The 24,438-nt window shown below is 36.5% G+C and overlaps 1 protein-coding gene across 4 annotated transcripts in view; it reads right to left on the reverse strand.

The window, feature by feature from the left end:
- Positions 1-2,691: 2,691 nt before the first annotated feature.
- Positions 2,692-24,438, reverse strand: part of TTC29 (tetratricopeptide repeat domain 29) — a 284,139-nt gene continuing 262,392 nt past the window's right edge. For 3 of the 4 annotated variants that reach the window (XM_032148004.2, XM_058436800.1, XM_058436804.1), the window contains 2 exons: positions 3,155-3,221; positions 2,692-2,854 (listed from right to left, as the gene is read on the reverse strand). In XM_032148004.2, the coding sequence (XP_032003895.1) occupies positions 2,830-2,854; positions 3,155-3,221 (92 nt within the window). In that variant the 3' untranslated portion in view covers positions 2,692-2,829. The remainder of the gene's footprint in view (positions 2,855-3,154; positions 3,222-24,438) is intronic. The other variant, XM_032148009.2, reaches the window with a different exon arrangement.

Consider the following 24,438-nt stretch of genomic DNA (forward strand, 5'->3'; position numbering starts at 1 on the left):
AGTCTATCCTTCTCTCATTGTTTTGAAATGCCACCTTTATCATATACTAAATTTTTATATGTAATTTAGACAATTTCTGAATGCTCTTTTCTGTTTCATTTATCTATTTGTCCCTGGCCAGCATCATTTTTAAAAAATGACTGTTCCTAGCAAAACAGGACATTTCTGGGAAAAAAGAACTTGGTGGTGATCACTGTAAAAGGTGCATTCTCAGATACCATCCTTAACAACCTTATTTCTGTCTCAATATTTTGTAAGTCTGAAAGCAGATATCTGCAGTTGTTTTAAAGAGAGAAACCTACTTTAATTTTAATTCTAGGGCAAAACCCATGGAAATCTGTGGGCACTACAAAAGATCGTTCAGGAATCAGAGATACTGTGGAAATTGGTTTTACTGATTAAATAAACAATACAAGAAAACACTTTTTCACCCATATACCTTTTCAATTATTTTTTGATATTTGCATTGACTCATGTTCATTACACTGAGACATTGAATAATTTCCTTGGGCAGAGTGCTAAAATTTTAATATCATGTGGAAAGCAGAGTGATTCTACACACTGCAGGGTGAGCCTCTACTCTTCAATCATGGAACATTCAAAGGAACCTGATGTTTTTTAAAAATAATTTCAACTTTTATTTAGATTCAGGGAGTATATGTGCAGGTTTGTTACGTGGGTATATTGCGTGATGCTGAGGTTTCAGGTACAACTGATCCTGTCACTCAAATAGTGAACATAGTATCCAATAGGTAGTTTTCAACACTTGCCCCCTCCCTCCCTCCTCTAGTAGCTGCCAGTGTCTACTGTTCCCATCTTTATGTCCATATGTACCCAATATTTAGCTCCCACTTATAAGTGAAATCATGTGGTATTTGGTTTTCTATTCCTGTATTAATTCACTTAGGATAATGGCCTCAAATTGCATTTATGTTACTGCAAAGAATATGGTTTCATTCTTTTTTATGGCTGCATAGTATTTCATGGTGTATATGTACCATATTTTCTCTATCAACCCCAACGTTAATGGGCTCCTAGGCTGAGTCCATGCATTTGCTATTGTGAATAGTGCTGTGATGAACATCTAAGTGCATATGTATTTTTCGTAGAATAATTTATTTTCGTTTGGGTATATACCCAGTGATGAGATTGCTGGGTAAAATGATAGCTCTGTTTTAAGTTCTTTGAGAAATCTCCAAGCTGCTTTCCACAGTGGCTGAACTAATTTACATTTCCACCAACAGTGTATAAGCATTCCCTTTTCTCCATGGCCTTGCCAGCATCTGTTTTTTGACTTTTAAATGATAGCCATTTGACTGGAGTGAATACAATTTCATTGTGGTTTTGATTTGCATTTCTCTGATGATTAGTGATGTGAAGCATTTTTTCATATGTTTATTAGATGCTTTATGTTTTCATTTGAAAAGTGTCTGTTCATGTCTTTTGGCCATTTATTAATGGGGTTACTTGGTTTTTTGCTTGTTACATTAAGTCCCTTATAGATTCTGGATATTTGACCTTTGTGAGATGCACAGTTTGTGAATATTTTCTTCCATTCTGTAGGTTGTCTATTTACTCTGTTAATAGTTTCTTTTGTTGTGCAGAAGCTTTTTAGTTTAATTAAATCTCACTTATCCATTTTTGGTTTTGTTGCAATTACTTTTGAGGACTTGGTCATAAATTCTTTCCCAAGGCCAGTGTCCAGAGTGGTGTTTCCTAAGTTTTCTTCTAGGATTCTTATAGTTTGAGGTTTTACATTTAAATCTTTAATCCAACTTGAGTTACTTTTTGTATGTGGTAAAAGGTAGGGGATCCAGTTTCATTCTTTTGCATATGGCCAGCCAGTTGTCTCAGCCCATTGAGTAGGACGTCCTTTCCCCACTGCTTATTATTGTCAACTTTGTCAAAGATCAGTTGTCTGTAGGTGTGTGGCTGGGTTGTCTATTCTGTTCCATTAGTCTATGTGTCTGTTTTTACCAGTACCATGCTATGGCCTTATAATATAGTTTGAAGTTGGGTAATATTATGCCTCTGGCTTTGTCCTTTTTGCTTAGGATTGCTTTGGCTATTTGGACTCTTCTTTTGAGAAACCAGATTTAAACTGTGTACTGACCAAGATTAAATGGGAATAAAAGTCTTTATTATTGATAATGTACTTAATTCATAAATTCCCCCAGATCTTCAGATCTCCTGAAATTATACATGTAACCATCTCAGCTGTGTTCTTTCATTTGCAAGACACATTAGGTAAGGCGTGTAAGATTGAAGGACTTAGTTAAACTTTTTAAGTTGACATGGATAAGTTTTATTATGTGCTATCAGCTAAAAGTATCATAAAATATACTTTTACACAGGTAAAGCAAACTGTTTCAAACAAGACTTATCAGTATGGTAGTCTTAATTGCTTATACTCCTTTTATCTATGTTGAAAAGTTTCCCTAGAATTTTAATAAATATTTTCCTACATGAATTCAGCATGAAAGATTTTCTTAAGCTTGTAATTATTTTCTCATTAGAAAATACTTTCTTATTCTGGTTTCATGGTATCACTATTTCTTGTGGAATAGTGGATAAGAGGAAATCGTTTATTTCATGGATGATTGCTGATATTTCTAAGAATTGGAATATATTTTATTTTCATGGATTTAGATGTTTTGGATTAAATTTATAGTAATACACTGCAATGCAAAATCCAATGAAAAGAGTCATAGTCAGTTTTATTATAACTCTATATTATCTGTAACATGCTCCTATTACAAATATCGAAGTCTAAGGTGACATGATGGATTTCTTCTTGCTTTGATGTTAAGTGAAAAGCTGCTTTAAGTTTCATTTTTTTGGATCACCTGGAAATCTGAAATAAAATAAATCATAAATTTAACTTCTATACTGGGCTAGAAAGCAAAGAACATTTGTTTTGAAAAATAACTTGTTTTCTATAATTTTCAGATGTGGCTTCAAAATTAAAAATGCTTAACCTTATGTGACATTTGAAAATAAATCTGTGATTTTTTTTAAAACAGTGTTTGTTTCAGTATTAAGGTTATCAAGTGCTGGATGAAACTCCTCTTTTTGTGTTTGGAGAATGAGATTATACTTAGTATATTGCACAAAGTGGGTACTCAATAGAAACTTTTTACTTGATTTATCATACCTACTGAGTTCTTCCAAACGTTCTGAGTTTTGAGACACAGCTTCCACTGTGGATCCTCTAAACTCTTCTAAAAAAAAAGATACACAAAGTTAATAGTTTATCATGAACACAGTTTATAGTTATTTTGATCTTGAACCTGAGAATCCCTTTTCAGGGATATCTGTCCTTATCACCTATAAGATAAGGGTGTATGTATCACCAGGGCAGATTGTGTTGTACAAAGATGGCCACAGCAATCTCTCCCACTCCACATGTTCCTGTACAGCATGATCTTGTCAATCCCCCATGAAGAAGTAGAATCCAGTTTTCTTCTTGAAATTGAGCTACCCTTAAGACTCTTTTGTGATCAGCTGAATATGGAGGAAGTGACAAAAATGAGTTCTGGGGCTAGGTCCATAAAGGCTATGCAGCCTCTACCTGGTTATCTTAGGATACTTTTTTTGGAGGAAGCAAGTCACCACATAAGTCCTCATACCCTGAGACTGTCATGCTGGAATGGCCATGTATAGGTGTTCTAGCAGACAGTCCCAGCTGAGTCCAGCCTTCCAGCCATCTTGGCCAAGTCTCCAGCCTGTGAGTGAAGCTGTCTTTGACCCTTCAAAACAGCCCATCTGTCAGCTGAATACCACTTAGTGACTTCAATTAACGTCCAGCCAAGCCCTGCCTGAATTCCTAATCTACAGAATTCTTGTGATATAATGAAATGGCTACTGAAAAGGCCACCTTTTGTTGGGTAAGATGACTTTTAAAAATAATACTCAAAAGGAAAATTAATTTAGGGAGCAATATAAAGTACCCAAATAATGAAGTCAAATATGGGAAGTTTATATCTATCTATCTATCTATATGTATGTGTGTGTGTGTATATATTATATATTTTTGTATATATATAAATACATAAACATATATATAAATACATACATAAACATATATAAATACATACATAAACATATATAAATACATATATAATACATATATAAATACATACATAAACATATATAAATACATACATATAATACACATATAAATACATATATAATACATACATATGTATATATAATTATATTATATATGTATATATATTTATATATAAATATATAAATACATATATGATACATATATAAAAATACATACATAAACATATATATATAAACTTCCCACATTTGACTTCATTATTATGATATTATGATAATGAAATCAAATATGGGAAGTTTATATATGTAGATATATGTGTATATATGACTTCATTTGTCATATATTATATGTATATCTATATACAGAGAGAGAGCCATGTTAATTTGTTACTTAACTTTAACTTTCATATCTGCCCCTTTACTTTTGATTTCAATTCACTGGGATTAATCTAATAAGAAACTGTTTATTCCTGTTTATGACAGGCCCCAGTTTTCAGGTCCCTTCATTCTATTTTTTATTACCTTTCCTGTTCTGTCCCCATCTCCTACCCACTGAAATTCCTGAAAGAGTTCCACTTTGCCTTTTGGAATATTTGATTCATTATTTCAGCAAAATGTCCTATATCCTTACCCTATTTTCTGAAATTCCTCTTACTTTCTTGCTCTAACAGAAATTTGTCTCTTCTCTCAAGATACTATAAGCCCAGAAACCCGTTTTTGTTATTGTTTTTCTCGGTCTTCTCACTACTGGACCTGAAGATGGGTTGGTGTCCTCTCCTCCTTGTTCTTTCAGGACCCTTGCCCTTGCCCTTCCTCTTTCCCTTTCTAACACTTGTGTCATTAGAGTATACAGTCAACCATTTGTCACTATTGTGATCTATCTTCAAGTGGAATCATTCTCAGTTGATGTTATCATTGCCTCATTGTCACTGTACTACTGCTTTCTTAATTTAGTAATTTCAATGTAAAGGTAGAAGATTATTCCACCCTAAGTCTCAATTCCTTGACCTCTTGTTCTTTTACATCTTGTCCTTTACATTACCACAGCCATTAATTCCCCTGGTCATACTTAGACCTTGTCATTATCAGTAACTATGAGCCCCCTCTAGCTCATTTTCCTGCATTTAACTGTTTGGCTGCCTCCTTTTGTATTTCCAGATCACTCCCTCTGGTATCCTGACCCCAGCAATTCTTCTACTTCACTGGAACCTCCAATCCTACCTCCTTTTCATTGTTTTTCCTCATTTTTCTGTCTCTTCTTCCTTCCTTATATAATTTAAATTCCATGGTTATCTACTTCCTTGCATAAAGTCTAAATTTCTCTTCTTTTCACTTTGTTTGCTTACTTGGCAAAAGTATAGCCCTAGTTAAATCCAGTTATCTGCCTATTCCTCTCCTGCACTGTATAGTTCAATATGGATGGAGAAAATACAACTGGCCTGAGATGCCTCATCTTAAATTCATGGCCACAAACATTAAGTAGACCCTTACGCACTTCCAGGCCATTCTATGAGACATTCCTAGTCTACTCATTCTTCCACTCCCCTAGATGACTAAATCTATTTTTCTCAAACCTCCCACCCTCCACTTTTCTCAGCTGATGATTTTTCTGGCTTCATAAAGGAAACAAACGACAATAGGAAAAATCTTCCAAAAGCCTTGTGGCAAGAGTTACTCACCTACTGCTCCTGTTCTGTATACTCTGTCTTCCCTTCTGTTAGTATCAACGAACTGTCTAAGGCCTATCCCTCTACTTCTTCACTAGATCTCATGCCCTCTTGTCTAGACAAGACACGGTTTCAGTCCTTCCTTCTGCCTCCCACCCATCAGTGCTCTTCCTCTCTATTAGATCTTCCCTATCAGTAAAGAACTATTTAGTTGAAGCCATGTGACTAAGTTCTCACCAATGAAATGAGCAAAGTAATATACAGTCATGTGTCACTTAATGACAAGAATACCTTCTAAGAAATGAGTCATTAGGTGATGTTGTTGTACAAACATCATAGAGTGTACTTACACAAATCTAGATGGCACAGCCTACCACATAGCTAGGCTATTATATGGTACAGTGTATTGCTTCTGGGCTACGAACCGGTTCGTCACGTTACTATAGTGAATATTGTAGGCATCTGTAACGCTATAATGAGTATTTACTATAGCTAAACATAGTAAAGGTAATGCATTGCACCACAGTGTTACGATGGCTAAAATGTCACTAGTGCATAGGAATCTTTCAGCTCCATTATAATCTTTTAGTATCACCATTGTGTATGGCATATATTGTTGACAGAAATGTCCTTAAGCAGTGCATGACTGGATACTTCTTCTGGGTCTGAGTGTTAGACAATGGGTACTCACTCACCACAGGACTATTGACTCTTGGTTCCATCACTGCAAAAACACTCATTTGGATTATAACCTAGGTTTGGCACTATGGGTCTGACTTAAGGTGTGATCTGAGATGTTTGATCTGTAGGACTTCAAGGGAGCTGGAAGACTGGGACCAGTACCACTCTAGTAAGGGAGACCAGAAGCAACAACACGTTGAAGTGTGATATTTGCTTATACGATCTACATTTCAGTAGAAATTGGCACTTCTTTGTTGCTAATAGTAAAGACTCTGAAATGGTAGATTCAAGTGGGCAACAAAAAGATCTCATTTATACCACCACTTAGCCTATATGTTACAAAGCAATAGAATAAGCCAGTAAATGCTAAATTGCTATAAATCCACCATCACATCCCTTTTTTGAAAACAATGGAATATAATATTTATATTATACAGTATTATATGTAAACAAGATTTTTAAAATGTTATCTGTAGAGAAGGATGAATTGAAATGGAGAAGACATTACCTGGTAGTCTGGGGACTGGAAAGGTAAATGAATTTTTATAATTTTGGCATGCTAAACATTTGTAGTGGCCTTACTCTAAAAAAGGGTAAATAACTCATTCATAAAGGTTGTGTCACAGTTTATAGACTAGACCCCTGGTAATGGATTCAACCTTTCTACAACAAATCAAAAGTATTATTGTATGCTCACATGAATATACAGTAGTCATTACCTTAAATTTAAAACTCACTATAAGCAGCAAACACAGAGAGCATGATATGAAGGCTGTATTGTATCAGTGTGGTCTGCAGAGAATTTCCTCATATGGTTTTTGCCTTGTTGAAATATATGTTGCAGTTCAAAGCTAAAGGGATTATTTTTGAATAGTCATCACAGAGGTTGATTACATTCGTATATCATATTTAGCTGGACCCTGCAGGCTATTATTCCATTAGCTACGCTGGTCCTGCCATTGTCAAAAAGTTGATCACCTAATGTTAAAAGACTGTGCTTTCTGTTGACCTTATCATAATGACTCAAAAGCTTTTGTTAAAAAATAAAATTCAGATTATGTTTTACGAAACTGATTAAGAATAAATACTGCGTATAAACTATGCTCCTATCTTATGGGTGATCTTAACATTATGTTATTATTAACAATGAGATGTTTTGTTTTTGTATTTCAGCAGATTTTATTGATAGTCATAGATTCAATTTTAGTAGAAACAGTACTTCTCTCTCACTGATAGTAAAGAGTCTCAGAAACTGATTTCTGAAAAAGGAACAGAAGTCTCCCTTCCCCACCATGTAAATCATATAAAATTACCCTGGAAGTAAGCCAGTATATCAATGTTAATATAATGGCACATCTACAATGGCCTACTTACAATATGATTTTACAAGGCCACTGTACTGAAGAGAACAAAGTTCTGTTTTGGGGAAATATGTATATGAACTGAAAACTTGTCAATCACACTTGATAATGAGAAAATCCCTTCCAATAAATAAATAAATAAATAAATAAAAATATTTAACTGTTTATTCTTAATATGATGGTTGTATAGGTTCACTCACTTAATTACAATGAGAATATCTGATTCAGGGCTATGAATCTGGTTTTTATAAACCCAGAATCCCATTACCAATAAAAGGCATATTTAGATAAGCTTGACTTTTAAATTATTTTATTATGAATTAGCCACAAATAAGGAATGAAATGAGAGCTCATCTTTGAAAAAGATATTGACAGTTATGACTTTATTATTTAAAATAACATACAAATTTTTTCCTTAGAATCACATTATGAAAGCTGTCCTTTGGGAAAAAAGATGATGTTGACCCTATCTCAGTTGAACAGCTAAGTCCTTGAGCTGTGTTCCCAGGAGTGCTGATGGATTGGCATAGACTCATGTGTGCTCTTTGGCATGGTCTACCTTGTAACTGATGGTTTGTAAAACGGCTGGTCAGGGATGCAGGCTGTGATCCTGGAACACAGCCAGACACTAATTTTGGCCTCATTAGCACTGTTCTCTTAATCAATTGAACTTTTCAGCAGGTGGAGGTTTCCTAATATTTCTTGTACTTGCTTGCCTTTAGCTAGTCACTTGATACTCACTCACAATAGATGAGTGGGTATCAGTCAGGAAGAAACAGATGGTACATGCAACTGGGATTTTGAAAAGACTTTAATGAAGGGACTATTAAGAGATGAAGGCAGGGCTAAGGAGCTAATAAGGGATATTGAGGCACCTGGGGACTTGCAAAAGAGGGTGCCATGCCATTATCATCTCTGGGTCTAAATTCAGGGTAAAGAGGATGGTGCCACTAGACTTTGAGTGAGGGCAAAGATTTAGAAAAGGGACTGCCTATTCTAAATTTAGAAGTAGCAGTTGTAGAGTGTCACAGTTGTCAGAAAGGAGCTGAAGTGAGGGACAGAGGAATCGTATTCTAACTCTCCACCTTCCTAACCTCTCAACTGCCAGTGACTCCCTTTGGCTAAATCCATATGACTAAGCCAGAAAGCAAGTCAGCCTGTGTGATGCAGTCTGAAGTCAGTCTCCTGGGACACAGAGCAGAGAAGGTGGGAGAATTGATCTCGTGTGTGTGTGTGTGTGTGTGTGTGTGTGTGTGTGTGTGTGTGCGCGTGTGTGTTTAAGAGGTGGGGGAGGGGAAACAAGTAGCATATAATAACCATAAAATGCAAATATTTTCCTTTAGCAAACATTTAATCATGTGAAGTGTGGTTTGGGTGTCAACATATTTAATGTTGGCATATAATTGGGTGTTTCTTTATTCCTTTTCCTCCTCCTCCTCCTCCTACCCTCCTCCTCCTCCTCCTCCTCATTCTATAATATTGGTTTGTCATTCATGGCTTTCTCATCTTAACAGTTTTGTAAAAAATTTATGAATCAAAGCCTAAGATTATAGAGTTAATCTCACTCTATCAAAAATATGTGATTTTGGGGGTAATATTTTTCTACATTTTGTTGTTAACAAAACAAAAAGTTAATCTTTCTTATCTGTGTTTTGAAGTAGAAATCATGATGTGGTAATTCTATATCTGATGAGTATAATAATCAAGATGGAAAGTTTTAAGGCAGGAGGCACTTTCAAGTTTGGATAGACTCTCTTAAGTGTCAAAAACTGACATGTGTTCTTTCATATTACAGGATCTGGTATATATCAATTCCCTTGCCAAGGGCTTTTATTAATATTCAAGCAATTAAAATTTATGCAAAGATCAGAAGTATATTCCAATTCGAAATTATAGGGTTTTTTTTAACTTTACACACCATTATTCTGAATAAATGGAATGCAACTAGGCCTGAATGAAGCATTGAAGATACCATATTGACATAGAATGATACTGAATTTCTTTTTCTGGGCATCTAAACTTTTAATGAGAATATTTGATTCAGGTCTATTAATCTGTCCAGACACTAAATACTTTCTTAAGATAAATAGTGTGTTAATGTCTTCATACAGTTCTTTTTATTTCTCTGATTGTTGCTACATTATAAATCCTGCAATTTTTTTCTATTCAAGACAGTGTAACAGAAATCAGATTAACTTTTTTCCTAAAACACTCCTCCCTACCCCAAAAATCCTGAACAAAATATATGAAACAATGATTTTGAAGACACTGGACATCAGACAACAAAAGCCAGCGATTTCTGAAAGACAAGAAATATGTTTGAATACAAAACATGCAAAAAGGCACAATGTGGAGAAAAATCAATCAAAACTGACCCAGAACTGACATAATTATTAGAATTAGGAACAAAAACAAAGTTACTCTAACTGTATTTTAGATATTTAAAATGTTAAGTAGAGACATGGAAAATAAAATAAAACATTAATAAACTTGGAGACAGAGTAGTAGAAACCACAAAATGAAGAAAGAAAGACAAAAAGATGAACATATTATCAGTAAACCATAAGACAGCTTCAAGCAGCCTAATAGACATTTACTGGCATTCTAAAAAGGAGACGGAAAAAGAATTGAAACATAGTTGAAGAAATTGGGCTGAAAATTTTCTAAAATTGATGAAGACTATAAACCCATAGATCCAAGAAACTCAACAGACCCCAAGCTTAAGAAACTTAAAGTACGAAAAGAAAAAGAAAAAAAAAACCTACAAAATGTACAATGCCATACCCACTGAAAATATCTTTTAAAAATGAAGGCAAAAATAAAGGCTTTTCAAACAGACAAAAGCTGAAGCAATTCATTAGCAGCATATTTGCACTACAAGTCCTCAAGGCAGAAGAAAAATGACACCACATGGCAATCTGGATCTATGTAAAGAAATGAAGAGCATCAGAGGTAAGTACAACGCATGACAACGTTGTACAAAGGTGAGAAGGGGAGAAATGGAAGGATGTAATTGTAAACTTCTTCTTTTTTTGAGACAGGGTCTCGCTTACTGCAGCCTTGACCTTACAGGCTCAAGCAATCCTCCTGCCTCCTCAGCCTCCCAAGTAGCTGGGACTATAGGCGTATGTCGCCATGTCTGGCTAATTTAAAAAAAAAATTCTTGTAGAGATGGGATCTCATTTCATTGCCTACTCTGGTCTTCAACTCCTGGCCTCAAGCAATCCTTCTGCCTTGGTGTCCCAAAGTGTTGGGATGACAGGCATGAGCTACCATGCCTGGCCTATAAGATTCTTATACTATGTGTTACTATTGGTGGGAATGTAAATTAGTACAGCCATTATGGAGGTTTCTCAAAAAACTATAAAACTAGAGCTATCATGCAATCCAGCAATCCCACTGCTGGGCATTTACACAAAGGAAATAAAATAAATACATTAAAGGGATACCTGCACCTCCATGTGTATTGCAGGACTATCTACAATAGCTAAGATATGGAATCAACCTAAGTGTCCATTAACAGACAAAAGGATGAAGAAAATGTGGTGTATATACACAACAGAATACTATTCAGCTACAAAACAGAATGCAATCCTGTCATTTGCTGCCACAGGAATGAGCCTGGCGAACATTATGTTCGGTGAAATAAGGCAAGCACAGAAAGGTAAATACTGCATGTTCTCACTCACATGTAGAAGCTAAAATAATTCCAGCTCTTGGAAGTAGAGAATAGGATAGTGGGTATTAGAGGCTGGGAAGGGTTGGGGGATGGGAGAAGGTAGGAGATGTTGGTTAATGGATACAAAATTACAGCTAAATAGGAGGAATGAAGTCTGGTGTTCTGCAGCATTGCAGGGTGAATGTGGTTAACTACAATTTATTGACTATTTTCCAAAAGCTAGAAGACAGAATTTTGAATGTTCACAACACAAAGAAATGATAAATGTTTGAGGTGATGGCTATGCTAATTACCCTGATTTGATCATTACACATTGTAAACACGTATCAAAATATCACCCTGTATTCTATAAACATCTACAATTATAATGTGTCAACTAAAAATAAAAGGGAAAAAATTCTTACACTATGTGTTAAATGATCTAATGTCACTTGAAGGTAGGTTGTGAAAAGTTAAAGGTATACACTGGTCATTATTTTTGTTTTTACGTTTTAGTTTACACTTTTCATTTAAATATTCTTGATAGGAAAAAAGTAAGATTTGAAAAATCAACATCTCTCAAATCTGAAAATAAGAAAGCCTGTCTCTAATTTAAACATTAATTCGAAAACTTATCCTTCTCATATATTTCCCTGATCTGAGGCTTGAGGATAAGCTAATGAATTCAAAGAAATAACCATTTCAATATCACTCCGAAAGTTTAATCTTCTTGACCAAATTATGTGCAGTGTAATACATATAATATGAAACTAAATGCTGATAGGTAGGTTTGAATTTTCTTTTTCTGGGTACTTCAGAGTAACAGTTTGGAAAATATACAAGCTCCTTATTCATGTTCTTTTCGTATGCTCTGTACTTTAGAACAGAGAATTATATGAGATAATTTTTTGTAATGCTTTATTGAGGTATGATTGACATAATAAAAGCTGTACATATTTAATTTATAAAACTTGATGGGTTTGGAGCAAAGTATATGTCTGTGAAACCATTCAAAATCTACGCTGTAAACACATCCATCATCCAGGGGATGATATTTTTAATGAATAATCCAGAGATGTGAAAATGAATGTTTTTGTAAAAATTGAGTTTTCTAATGTATGTTGAGATTTCCAAAGAAGAGTTGCTGTAGATATACAGTATCCAGTCCAAATATAGTATTATAAGGTGAGTAAATATATATCTGGTCAGCAGCAAAGTAGTTCCTATAAATAACATCTCTGAAAAACCCAAACAATTCCCTCACCAAAATTAAAAATCAAAACCTTGTACATCCCAGCTAAGACACTCTTCCTCTTAAATTTTCATAAGAATGAACTGGTCTATTTGAAACAATGACAGTGAGAAATACATTTTGAAATAAGTCACCAGTTTCCAGGTGACCTATATGTCTGCTACTCAAAGTGTGGTCTCCAAACCAGGAGCATTGACATTACCTGGAGCTTGTTCGAAATGCAGAAATGTAGGCCGCACTTCAGACCTAGTAACACAGAATCTGCCTTTTAACAGGATCCCAAGGTGATTCGTTCACCCATTAAAGTTTAGGAATCGTTGCTTTATGGATTTATATTTAACTATGTAGAGTAGGAGTAAAATATTAACAGCACGTTGGAAAAAGGAGTTGTAGTTGCTTGTCTGTTGTTCAGTTGCAACATTTAGATAATAAGTAAAAATAAATTTTTTCCCATGGATTGAGAACATATTTTGTAATAGGGAATGTGGTCAGCACTTGTATTGTTGTTGTTATTATTATTATTATTATTTTGAGACGGAGTCTCACTCTGTCACCTAGGCTGAAGTACAGTGGCGCAATCTCAGCTCACTGCAATCTCCGCCTCCCAGTTTAAGTGATTCTTCTGTCTCAGCCTCCCGAGTAGCTGGGATTACAGGTGCCTGCCATTATGCCTGGCTAATTTTTATATTTTTAGTAGACATGGGGTTTCACCATGTTGGCCAGGCTGATCTCGAACTCCTGACCTCAGGTGATCCGCCCGCCTCAGCCTCCCAAAGTGCTGGGATTACAAGTGTGAGCCATTGCGCCCAGCCAGCACTTTATTATTTAGTTTTAATTTTTAATTATATATTGACAAATTATAATTATATATATTTATGGGGTACAAAGTGATGTTATGATCTATGAACACAATGTGAAATGGTTAAATCAAGCTAGTTTGTGTGTCCAACACTTCAAGTGCTTATCTTTTTTTTTATAGTGAAAACATTTGAGAATTACTGTCTTAGAGATTCTGAAATGTACAATACATTATTACTGACTATATTTACCACGATGTGCAATATATCTTAAAGAAAAAACCTTATTCTTCCTGTCTAATTGAGGCTTTGTACTTTTTCACCATTATCTTCCCATTTCCCTCACCACTCCTATCCTCTGATAACCATCCTTCTGCTCTCTGCTTCTTTGAGTTAGATTATTTTAGATTCCAGTATAAGTGAGAACATTTTATATGTGTCTTTCTATGTCTGGCTTATTTCATTTAGTATACTATTCTCCAATTCCATCTACGATATTGCAAATGACAGGATTTCTCATTTTTTAAGGCTGAATAATACTTCATTGTATATACATATATACCTATATATAGTGTATCTATCATCTATCTATCTATCTATCTATCTATCTATCTATCTATATCTATATATCACATTTTCTTTATCCATTCATTGGTTTATGGACACTTCCATGACTTGGCTATTAGGAATAGTGCTGCAAGGAACATGGGAGTGCAGACATCTGACATGCTGATTTCAAATATTTGGGTAAATACCCAGAAGTAGGATTGCTGTATCATATGGTAATTTTATTTTTAGTTTTTTGAGAAAACTCCATACAGATTTCTGTAATGGTTATACTAATTTATAGTCCCACCAATAGTGTACAAGGTTTCCCTTTTCTCCACCTCCTTGCCAACATTCATCTTTCATCTTTTTGATAACAGCCGTTCTATCAGGTGTGGTTTGATATCTCATTGTGATTTTAGTTTACTAGTGATTAATGATGTTCAGCAATGTTTCCATATGTCTGTTTACCACTTATGTCTTTTTTTTTTTTCCAGAGATATGTCTATTCAGGTCCCTAGCCCACTTTAAAATTAGACCATTTGCTTTCTTTCTATAGAGTTGTCTGAGTTTTTTATATTTTGGTTATTAATCCCTTATCAGATGTATGGCTTGCAAACATTTCCTCCCAATCCATAGGTTTTCTCTTCACTCTGTTGTTTTCTTTATTTGTGTGGAGACTTTTAATTTTGATGTAATACCATTTGTCTGTTTTTGCTTTTGTTGCTACACTTTTGGGGTCAAATCTAAAAAGTTATTGCCTAGACCAATGACACATAGTTTTCCCCTTATGTTTTCTTCTAGTAGCATTAGGGACAGTGTTAGGTGTTATGTTTACATCTTCAATTCATTTTGAATTGATTTTGCATATGATGTGGGTTAAGGATCAAATTTCATTCTGCATAGGGATATCCAGTTTTCTCAGCATCATTTATTAAAGAGACTGTCCTTTTTCTATTGTGTATTCTTGGCACCGTTGTCGAAAATCAATTGACCATACATACATGGGTAGGTTCATTTATGGGCTCTTTATTCTGTTCTATTGGTCAATAACTCTATTTTTATGCCAGTATCATGCTGTTTTTTTATTACTATTGTACTTTAAGTTTCAGGGTACATACGCACAATGTGCAGGTTTGTTACATATGTATACATGTGCCATGTTGGTGTGCTGCACCCATTAACTCGTCATTTAGCATTAGGTGTATCTCCTAATGCTATCCCTCCCTCCTCCCCCCCACCCCACAACAGTCCCCAGAGTGTGATGTTCCCCTTCCTGTGTCCATGTGTTCTCATTGTTCAATTCCCACCTATGAGTGAGAACATGCAGTGTTTGGTTTTTTGTCCTTGCGATAGTTTACTGAGAATGATGATTTCCAGTTTCACCCATGTCCCTACAAAGGACATGAACTCATCATTTTTTATGGCTGCATGGTATTCCATGGTGGATATGTGCCAAATTTTCTTAATCCAGTCTATCATTGTTGGACATTTGGGTTGGTTCCAAGTCTTTGCTATTGTGAATAGTGCCGCGATAAACATATGTGTGCATGTGTCTTTATAGCAGCATGATTTATAGTCCTTTGCGTATATATCCAGTAATGGGATGGCTGGGTCAAATGGTATTTCTACTTCTAGATCCCTGAGGAATCGCCACACTGACTTCCACAATGGTTGAACTAGTTTACAGTCCCACCAACAGTGTAAAAGTGTTCCTATTTCTCCACATCCTCTCCAGCACATGTTGTTTCCTGACTTTTTAATGATCGCCATTCTAACTGGTGTGAGATGGTATCTCATTGTGGTTTTCATTTGCATTTCTCTGATGGCCAGTGATGATGAGCACTTTTGCATGTGTTTTTTTGGCTGCATAAATGTCTTCTTTTGAGAAATGTCTGTTCATGTACTTTGCCCACTTTTTGATGGGATTGTTTGTTTTTTTCTTGTAAATTTGTTGGAGTTCATTGTAGATTCTGGATATTAGCCCTTTGTCAGATGAGTAGGTTGCGAAAATTTTCTCCCATTTTATAGATTGCCTGTTCACTCTGATGGTAGTTTCTTTTGCTGTGCAGAAGCTCTTTAGTTAAATTAGATCCCATTTGTCAATTTTGGCTTTTGTTGCCATTGCTTTTGGTGTTTCAGACATGAAGTCCTTGCCCACGCCTATGTCCTGAACAGTAATGCCTAGGTTTTCTTCTAGGGTTTTTATGGTTTTAGGTCTAACATGTAAGTCTTTAATCCATCTTGAATTAATTTTTGTATAAGGTGTAAGGAAGGGATCCAGTTTCAGCTTTCTACATATGGCTAGCCAGTTTTCCCAGCACCATTTATTAAATAGGGAATCCTTTCCCTATTTCTTGTTTTTGTCAGATTTGTCAAAGATCAGATAGTTGTAGATGTGCGGCGTTATTTCTGAGGGCTCTGTTCTGTTCCATTGATCTATATCTCTTTTTGGTACCAGTACCATGCTGTTTTGGTTACTGTAGCCTTGTAGTACAGTTTGAAGTCAGGTAGCGTGATGCCTCCAGCTTTGTTCTTTTGTGTTAGGATTGACTTGGCGATGTGGGCTCTTTTTTGGCTCCATATGAACTTTAAAGTAGTTTTTTCCAATTCTGTGAAAAGTCACAGGTAGCTTGATGGGGATGGCATTGAATCTATCAATTACCTTGGGCAGTATGGCCATTTTCACGATATTGATTCTTCCAACCCATGAGCATGGAGTGTTCTTCCATTTGTTTGTATCCTCTTTTATTTCATTGAGCAGTGGTTTGTAGTTCTCCTTGAAGAGGTCCTTCACGTCCCTTGTAAGTTGGATTCCTAGGTATTTTATTGTCTTTGAAGCAATTGTGAATGGTAGTTCACTCATGATTTGGCTCTCTGTCTGTTATTGGTGTATAAGAATGCTTGTGATTTTTTTACATTGATTTTGTAACCTGAGACTTTGCTGAAGTTGCTTATCAGCTTAAGGAGATTTTGGGCTGAGACAATGGGGTTTTCTAGATATACAATCATGTCATCTGCAAACAGGGACAATTTGACTTCCTCTTTTCCTAATTGAATACCCTTTATTTCCTTCTCTTGCCTAATTGCTCTGGCCAGAACTTCCAATACTATGTTGAATAGGAGTAGTGAGAGAGGGCATCCCTGTCTTTTGCCAGTTTTCAAAGGCAATGCTTCTAGTTTTTGCCCATTCAGTATGATATTGGCTGTGGGTTTGTCATAGATAGCTCTTATTATTTTGAGATACGTCCCATCAATGCCTAATTTATTGAGAGTTTTTAGCATGAAGTGTTGAATTTTGTCAAAGGACTTTTCTGCATCTATTGAGATAATCATGTGGTTTTTGTCTTTGGTTCTGTTTATATGCCGGATTACATTTATTGATTTGCGTATGTTGAACCAGCCTTGCATCCCAGGGATGAAGCCCACTTGATCATGGTGGATAAGCTTTTTGATGTGCTGCTGGATTTGGTTTGCCAGTATTTTATTGAGGATTTTTGCATCAATGTTCATCAAGGATATTGGTCTAAAATTCTCTTTTTTGGTTGTGTCTCTGCCAGGCTTTGGTATCAGGATGATGCTGGCCTCATAAAATGAGTTAGGGAGGATTCCCTCTTTTTCTATGCATTGGAATAGTTTCAGAAGGAATGGTACCAGTTCCCCCTTGTACCTCTGGTAGAATTTGGCTGTGAATCCATCTGGTCCTGGACTCTTTTTGGTTGGTAAGCTATTGATTATTGCCACAATTTCAGAGCCTGTTATTGGTCTATTCAGAGATTCAACTTCTTCCTGGTTTAGTCTCAGGAGGGTGTATGTGTCAAGGAATTTATCCATTTCTTCTAGATTTTCTAGTTTATTTGTGTAAAGGTGTTTGTAGTATTCTCTGATGGTAGTTTGTATTTCTGTGGGATTGGTGGTGATATCCCCTTTATCATTTTTTATTGCATCTATTTGATTCTTCTCTCTTTTCTTCTTTATTAGTCTTGCTAGCAGTCTATCAATTTTGTTTATCTTTTCAAAAAACCCGCTCCTGGATTCATTAATTTTTTGAAGGGTTTTTTGTGTCTCTATTTCCTTCAGTTCTGCTCTGATTTTAGTTATTTCTTGCCTTCTGCTAGCTTTTGAATGTGTTTGCTCTTGCTTTTCTAGTTCTTTTAATTGTGATGTTAGGGTGTCAAATTTGGATCTTTCCTGCTTTCTCTTGTGGGCATTTAGTGCTATAAATTTCCCCCTACACACTGCTTCGAATGTGTCCCAGAGATTCTGGTATGTTGTGTCTTTGTTCTCATTGGTTTCAAAGAACATCTTTATTTCTGCCTTCATTTCGTTATATACCCAGTAGTCATTCAGGAGCAGGTTGTTCAGTTTCCATGTAGTTGAGCGGTTTTGAGTGAGTTTCTTAATCCTGAGTTCTAGTTTGATTGCACTGTGGTCTGAGAGACAGTTTGTTATGATTTCTGTTCTTTTACATTTGCTGAGGAGAGCTTTACTTCCAACTATGTGGTCAATTTTGGAACAGGTGTGGAGTGGTGCTGAAAGAAATGTATATTCTCTTGATTTGGGGTGGAGAGTTCTGTAGATGTCTATTAGGTCTGCTTGGTGCATAGCTGAGTTCAATTCCTGGGTATCCTTGTTAACTTTCTGTCTCGTTGATCTGTCTAATGTTGACAGTGGGGTGTTAGAGTCTCCCACTATTATTGTGTGGGAGTCTACGTCTCTTTGTAGGTCACTCAGGACTTGTTTTATGAATCTGGGTGCTCCTGTATTGGGTGTGTATATATTTAGGATAGTTAGCTCTTCTTGTTGAATTGATCCCTTTACCATTATGTAATGGCCTTCTTTGTCTCTTTTGATTTTGTTGGTTTAAAGTCTGTTTTATTAGAGACTAGGATTGCAACCCCTGCCTTTTTTTGTTTTCCATTTGCTTCGTAGATCTTCCTCCATCCCTTTATTTTGAGCCTATGTGTGTCTCTGTATGTGAGATGGGTTTCCTGAATACAGCACACTGATGGGTCTTGACTCTTTATCCAGTTTGCCAGTCTGTGTCTTTTAATTGAAGCATTTAGCCCATTTACATTTAAAGTTAATACTGTTATGTGTGAATTTGATCCTGTCATTACGATGTTAGCTAGTTATTTTGCTTGTTAGTTGATGCAATTTCTTTCTAGCCTCGATGGTCTTTAAAATTTGGCACGATTTTGCAGTGGCTGGTACCGGTTCTTCCTTTCCATGTTTACTGCTTCCTTCAGGACCTCTTTTAGGGCAGGCCTGGTGGTGACAAAATCTCTCAGCATTTGCTTGTCTGTAAAGTATTTTATTTCTCCTTCAATTATGAAGCTTAGTTTGGGTGGATATGAAATTCTGGGTTGAAAATTCTTTTCTTAAGAATGTTAAATATTGGCCCCCACTCTCTTCTGGCTTGTAGAGTTTCTGCTGAGAGATCAGCTGCTAGTCTGATGGGCTTCCCTTTGTGGGTAACCCGACCTTTCTCTCTGGCTGCTCTTAACATTTTTTCCTTCATTTCATCTTTGGTGAATCTGACAATTATGTGTCTTGGAGTTGGTCTTCTCGAGGAGTATCTTTGTGGCATTCTCTGTATTTCTTGAATCTGAATGTTGGCCTGCCTTGCTAGATTGGGGAAGTTCTCCTGGATAATATCCTGTACAGTGTTTTCCAACTTGGTTCCATTCTCCCCGTCACTTTCAGGTACACCAATCAGACATAGATTTGGTCTTTTCACATAGTCCCATATTTCTCGGAGGCTTTGTACGTTTCTTTTTATTCTTTTTTCTCTAGACTTCCCTTCTCGCTTCATTTCATTCATTTCATCTTCCATCGCTTATACCCTTTCTTTCAGTTGATCGCGTCGTCTCCTGAGGCTTCTGCATTCTTCATGTAGTTCTCGAGCCTTGGCTTTTAGCTCCATCAGCTCCTTTAAGCACTTCTCTGTATTGGTTATTCTATTTATACATTCGTCTAATTCTTTTTCAAAGTTTTTAACTTCTTTGCCTTTGGCTTGAATTTCCTCCTGTAGCTCGGAGTAGTTTGATTGTCTGAAGACTTCTTCTCCCAGCTCCTCAAAGTCATTGTCCGTCCAGCTTTGTTCCGTTGCTGGTGAGGAACTGCATTCCTTTGGAGGAGGAGAGGTGCTCTGCTTTTTAGAGTTTCCAGTTTTTCTGCTCTGTTTTTTCCCCCATCTTTCTTTGTGGTTTTATCTACTTTTGGTCTTTGATGATGGTGATGTACAGATGGGTTTTTGGTGTGGATGTCCTTTCTGTTTGTTAGTTTTCCTTCTACCAGACAGGACCCTCAGCTGCAGGTCTGTTGGAGTTTGCTAGAGGTCCACTCCAGACCCTGTTTGCCTGGGAGTCAGTAGCGGTGGATACAGAAAAGCGGATTTTCGTGAACCGCAAATGCTGCTGCCTGATCGTTCCTCTGGAAGTTTTGTCTCAGAGGAGTACCAGGCTGTGTGAGGTGTCAGTCTGCCCCTACTGGAGGGTGCCTCCCAGTTAGGCTGCTCGGGGGTCAGGGATCCACTTGAGGAGGCAGTCTGCCTGTTCTCAGATCTCCAGCTGCGTGCTGGGAGAACCGCTACTCTCTTCAAAGCTGTGAGACAGGGACATTTAAGTCTGCAGAGGTTACTGCTGTCTTTTTGTTTGTCTGTGCCCTGCCCACAGAGGTGGAGCCTACAGAGGCAGGCAGGCCTCCTTGAGCTGTGGTGGGCTCCACCCAGTTCGAGCTTCCTGGCTGCTTTGTTTACCTAATCAAGCCTGGGCAATGGCGGTCGCCCCTCCCCCAGCCTCGCTGCTGCCTTGCAGTTTAATCTCAGACTGCTGTGCTAGCAATTAGCAAGACTCCATGGGCGTAGGACTCTGAGCCAGGTGCGGGATATAATCTCCTGGTGTGCCGTTTTTTAAGCCCATAGGAAAAGTGCAGTATTAGGGTGGGAGTGACCTGATTTTCCAGGTGCTGTCTGTCACCCCTTTCTTTGACTAGGAAAGGGAACTCCCTGACCCCTTGCACTTCCCGAGTGAGGCAACGCCTCGCCCTGCTTTGGCTTGCACACGGTTCGCTGCACCCACTGTCCCGCACCCACTGTCTGGGTTCAACTCCCTAGTGAGATGAACCCGGTACCTCAGATGGAAATGCAGAAATCACCCGTCTTCTGCGTCGCTCACACTGGGAGCTGTAGACTAGAGCCATTCCTATTCGGCCATCTTGGCTCCACCCCCATGCTCTTTTAATTATTATCAGTTTGTAGTATATTTTGAAGTCAGGTAGTGTGATGCCTCCAGACTTGTTCTTTTTGCTCATCATTGCCTTGGCTATTGGGGTGTGTGTGTGTGTGTGTGTGTGTGTGTGTGTGTGTGTCTGTGTGGTTCCATGTAAATTTTAGGATTGTCTTTCTTTTCTATTTATGAAAAATGACATTAAATCTCTCAACCACCCTATGCTCTAGGTATTATTATTCATTTTGTACAGATAAGGAAACAAAAGGTTGGAGAGATTAACTTGCTCAATCTCACACAGCTGATAACTGTTTCACTGGAGATCAAATCCAGGTTAATTTGGATCTTAAATCCATCCTCATAGCTTTTGTGCTCATTCTCACTTCAATGAATTCAAAAGGAAGGTGAGTCTTAAGAAAACCTCTTAGGCAAGTGTATAGCGTTAGGCTTGGAAAGACTGATTTATTTGACTTTGTGGCAAGAACTACTGCAGCAAACCTATTTAGTTCTCAATAGTTGTTCGTCTATTTACTTTCTTGCCTTTTAGAGACCATTCCTAATGCAGCAGTTAAGAAAACAGCCACATACTCCAGAGATCTCCCTGAAAACCACTAATCTGACATGTAGGCCATGACAACTGAGATTGGACTAGTGAGAAACCAAATCTAGTTTCCATCATGTAAGTTGTTGCCTTTATTTCATTATACTTTGATTCAACCCCTAATGGATTCAGCTTCATGAAGTCAGAAAAAGAAAAAAAAAAGCAATTTATTCATGTTTTCATTGGAGCTCACTGCAGACATGAAATTTCTCTAAAAATGCAAATCATTTGGTACCACATAAGTGAAACTCGGTAGCTAAAGTGCTTAGAGGAAAATGCTTTCCCAGGGCTAATGTTTTCATGCCCAGTGATTGAATAAATCGATCCATTTATTACAACATCTTCACTTAAGATTTTGTCCCTAGATGAATGTATCTAAGAGTACTAGAAGACTTTTCTTTATCATTGAGAAAATGGATTATACTTGTTAATTTGGCTTTTAATCCTAGATATATAAAAATAAATACCATAAACATGTGTAGAAGAAATCAATATAGATCTGTTCAATATCAGATTGATCAAAAAAGGATTTAGTAAGTCTCTAAGATGTAAAATACTAATGTACAGACTAAGCCTTTACTTATGTAATACGACTTTAGATGAGCTCAGTATAAACCTAAAAGAAACTATTTCTGAAAACAGAATGGTGTACTTTTCTTGCATTAAAGAAAAACCCCCAGAAGACCTACCTATTCAAGGTATTTAATGTGAACATTTGTTTTTAAAAGATTTCTTGTCTTTGGTCCAGCCATTGTTGTTAATTCATGGGGCATCATATCACAAATTTTTTTATGTTACATAAAGCAAAAATTACAGTTAACAAATGTAAGCTTAAGTCATAAAAATAGATAAAACAATACCCCTAAAAGCCAAGATATCACATGGAAAGGCTATCAGTAATTCTTTTCAGAGAAAGTGAGGACAATGAGAAATAAAAATCATATTCAAAGACTCCTGAAATGCCACTTAGACTGGCTCTGGCCCATTATGTCACGTGTTTTGTAGAACTCAATAGCAAACCAAGTAGACACTCTTTTGACTAAGCATATTTTTGACTCTGCTTGTACAATAATGAATAAGACAGAGATTCACGCTACTCCACTCTCAGAATGATGCAAGTTTAAAACTGCTTTTCTGGTAGCAATATGGTTTATGGTGAATATACACTGTGTCAGTCACAAGTGATAATCTCTACTCATTTGTCACACACTCAACAGATATTCATTGTGAACCCAAGTGAAAAACACACATTTGTGGGATAGGTGCTTGGGTGCAGTTTGTAATTGTGTTCAAATGAGATAGATTCAGAGGTACATGGCTCAGGAGGGGCATGGGAAGTTTAATCTGCAATCATGGCACAACTCTCTGAATTAGTGCATGACCCTCAGTGAAGAAATGAGGTTTTTATGTACAACTTCTTAAAACAATTAATTTAGTAGGGGACACAGAATTTCAAAACAAATACTGACTTTAAAAGAATACAGTTAAATGCATTTAAATGCTTGTCCCAATAAAAATAGTCTGCTGGGTTTCCATGGTAGGACTCAGATTCTTTAATAGCATAATTGGTGGGTCAAGTACACATGATACAAATATGTATACATTTTGACTGATAAGTTGAAGTCATTTCTGGAGAAATTTTTGCGGTTAGAATTTTAGTACATAATCACCATTTCCTTGTAATCTTCAGATTATAAACTTTTCTCTTTTGAAAACTAATATATTTGTCCCTGTATCTGTAGTACTTTGCATGATGTCTTAGAGCTAGTATATACGTAGTGTTTTCTGAGTGAATAGTCTGCAGCTTATGATTTACTTTAAAAATATGACATAATAAAGTTGATTGGCACACAGAAGGTGACCATTAGATGTCTATTGAAAGACAGACAGAGTGAGTTAATGCATCTATTCTTAAAAGCTTATATGAGAGTACAAAAGACATATAGCAAAGACAAAGCTGTGGGTTTGAAATGCCAGATTAAAAAAAATTCAACAGCAAGATCTATGGACAACTCTTTAATAAGTACATAAAAATTAGTTATGTAAAGAAATCCTACCCAGAACGATCAGGCAAGAGAAAGAAATAGAAAGTATCCAAATAGGAAAATAAATCATAAAACGATCTCTCTTTGTTCATGATAGGGTTCTATACCTAGAAAACCCTAAAGACTCTGCCAAAAGGCTCCTGGAACTGATAACTTCAGTAAAGTTTCAGGATACAAAATCAATGTAAAAAAATCAGTAGCATTTCTATACAACAATAACGTTCAAGCTGAGAGTCAAATAAAGAAGAGTCCCATTCACAATAGACACACACACACACACACACACACACACACACAGTTACCTAGGAATACATCTAACCAAGGAGCTGAATGATCTCTACAAGGAGAACTGCAAAATACTGCTCAAAGAAATCATAGATGACACAAACCAATGGAAAAAATTCCATGTTCATGGATTGGAAGAATAAATATTGTTGAAATGGCCATAATTTCCAAATCAACCTGCAGATTCAATGCTGTTCCTATCAAGCTACCAACATCATTTTTCACAAAAGGATAAAAAACAATTCTAA

The sequence above is a fragment of the Hylobates moloch genome, unplaced genomic scaffold (assembly GCF_009828535.3).
Source record: "Hylobates moloch isolate HMO894 unplaced genomic scaffold, HMol_V3 SCAFFOLD_3, whole genome shotgun sequence".
In the NCBI taxonomy this organism is placed as follows: Eukaryota; Metazoa; Chordata; class Mammalia; order Primates; family Hylobatidae; genus Hylobates; species Hylobates moloch.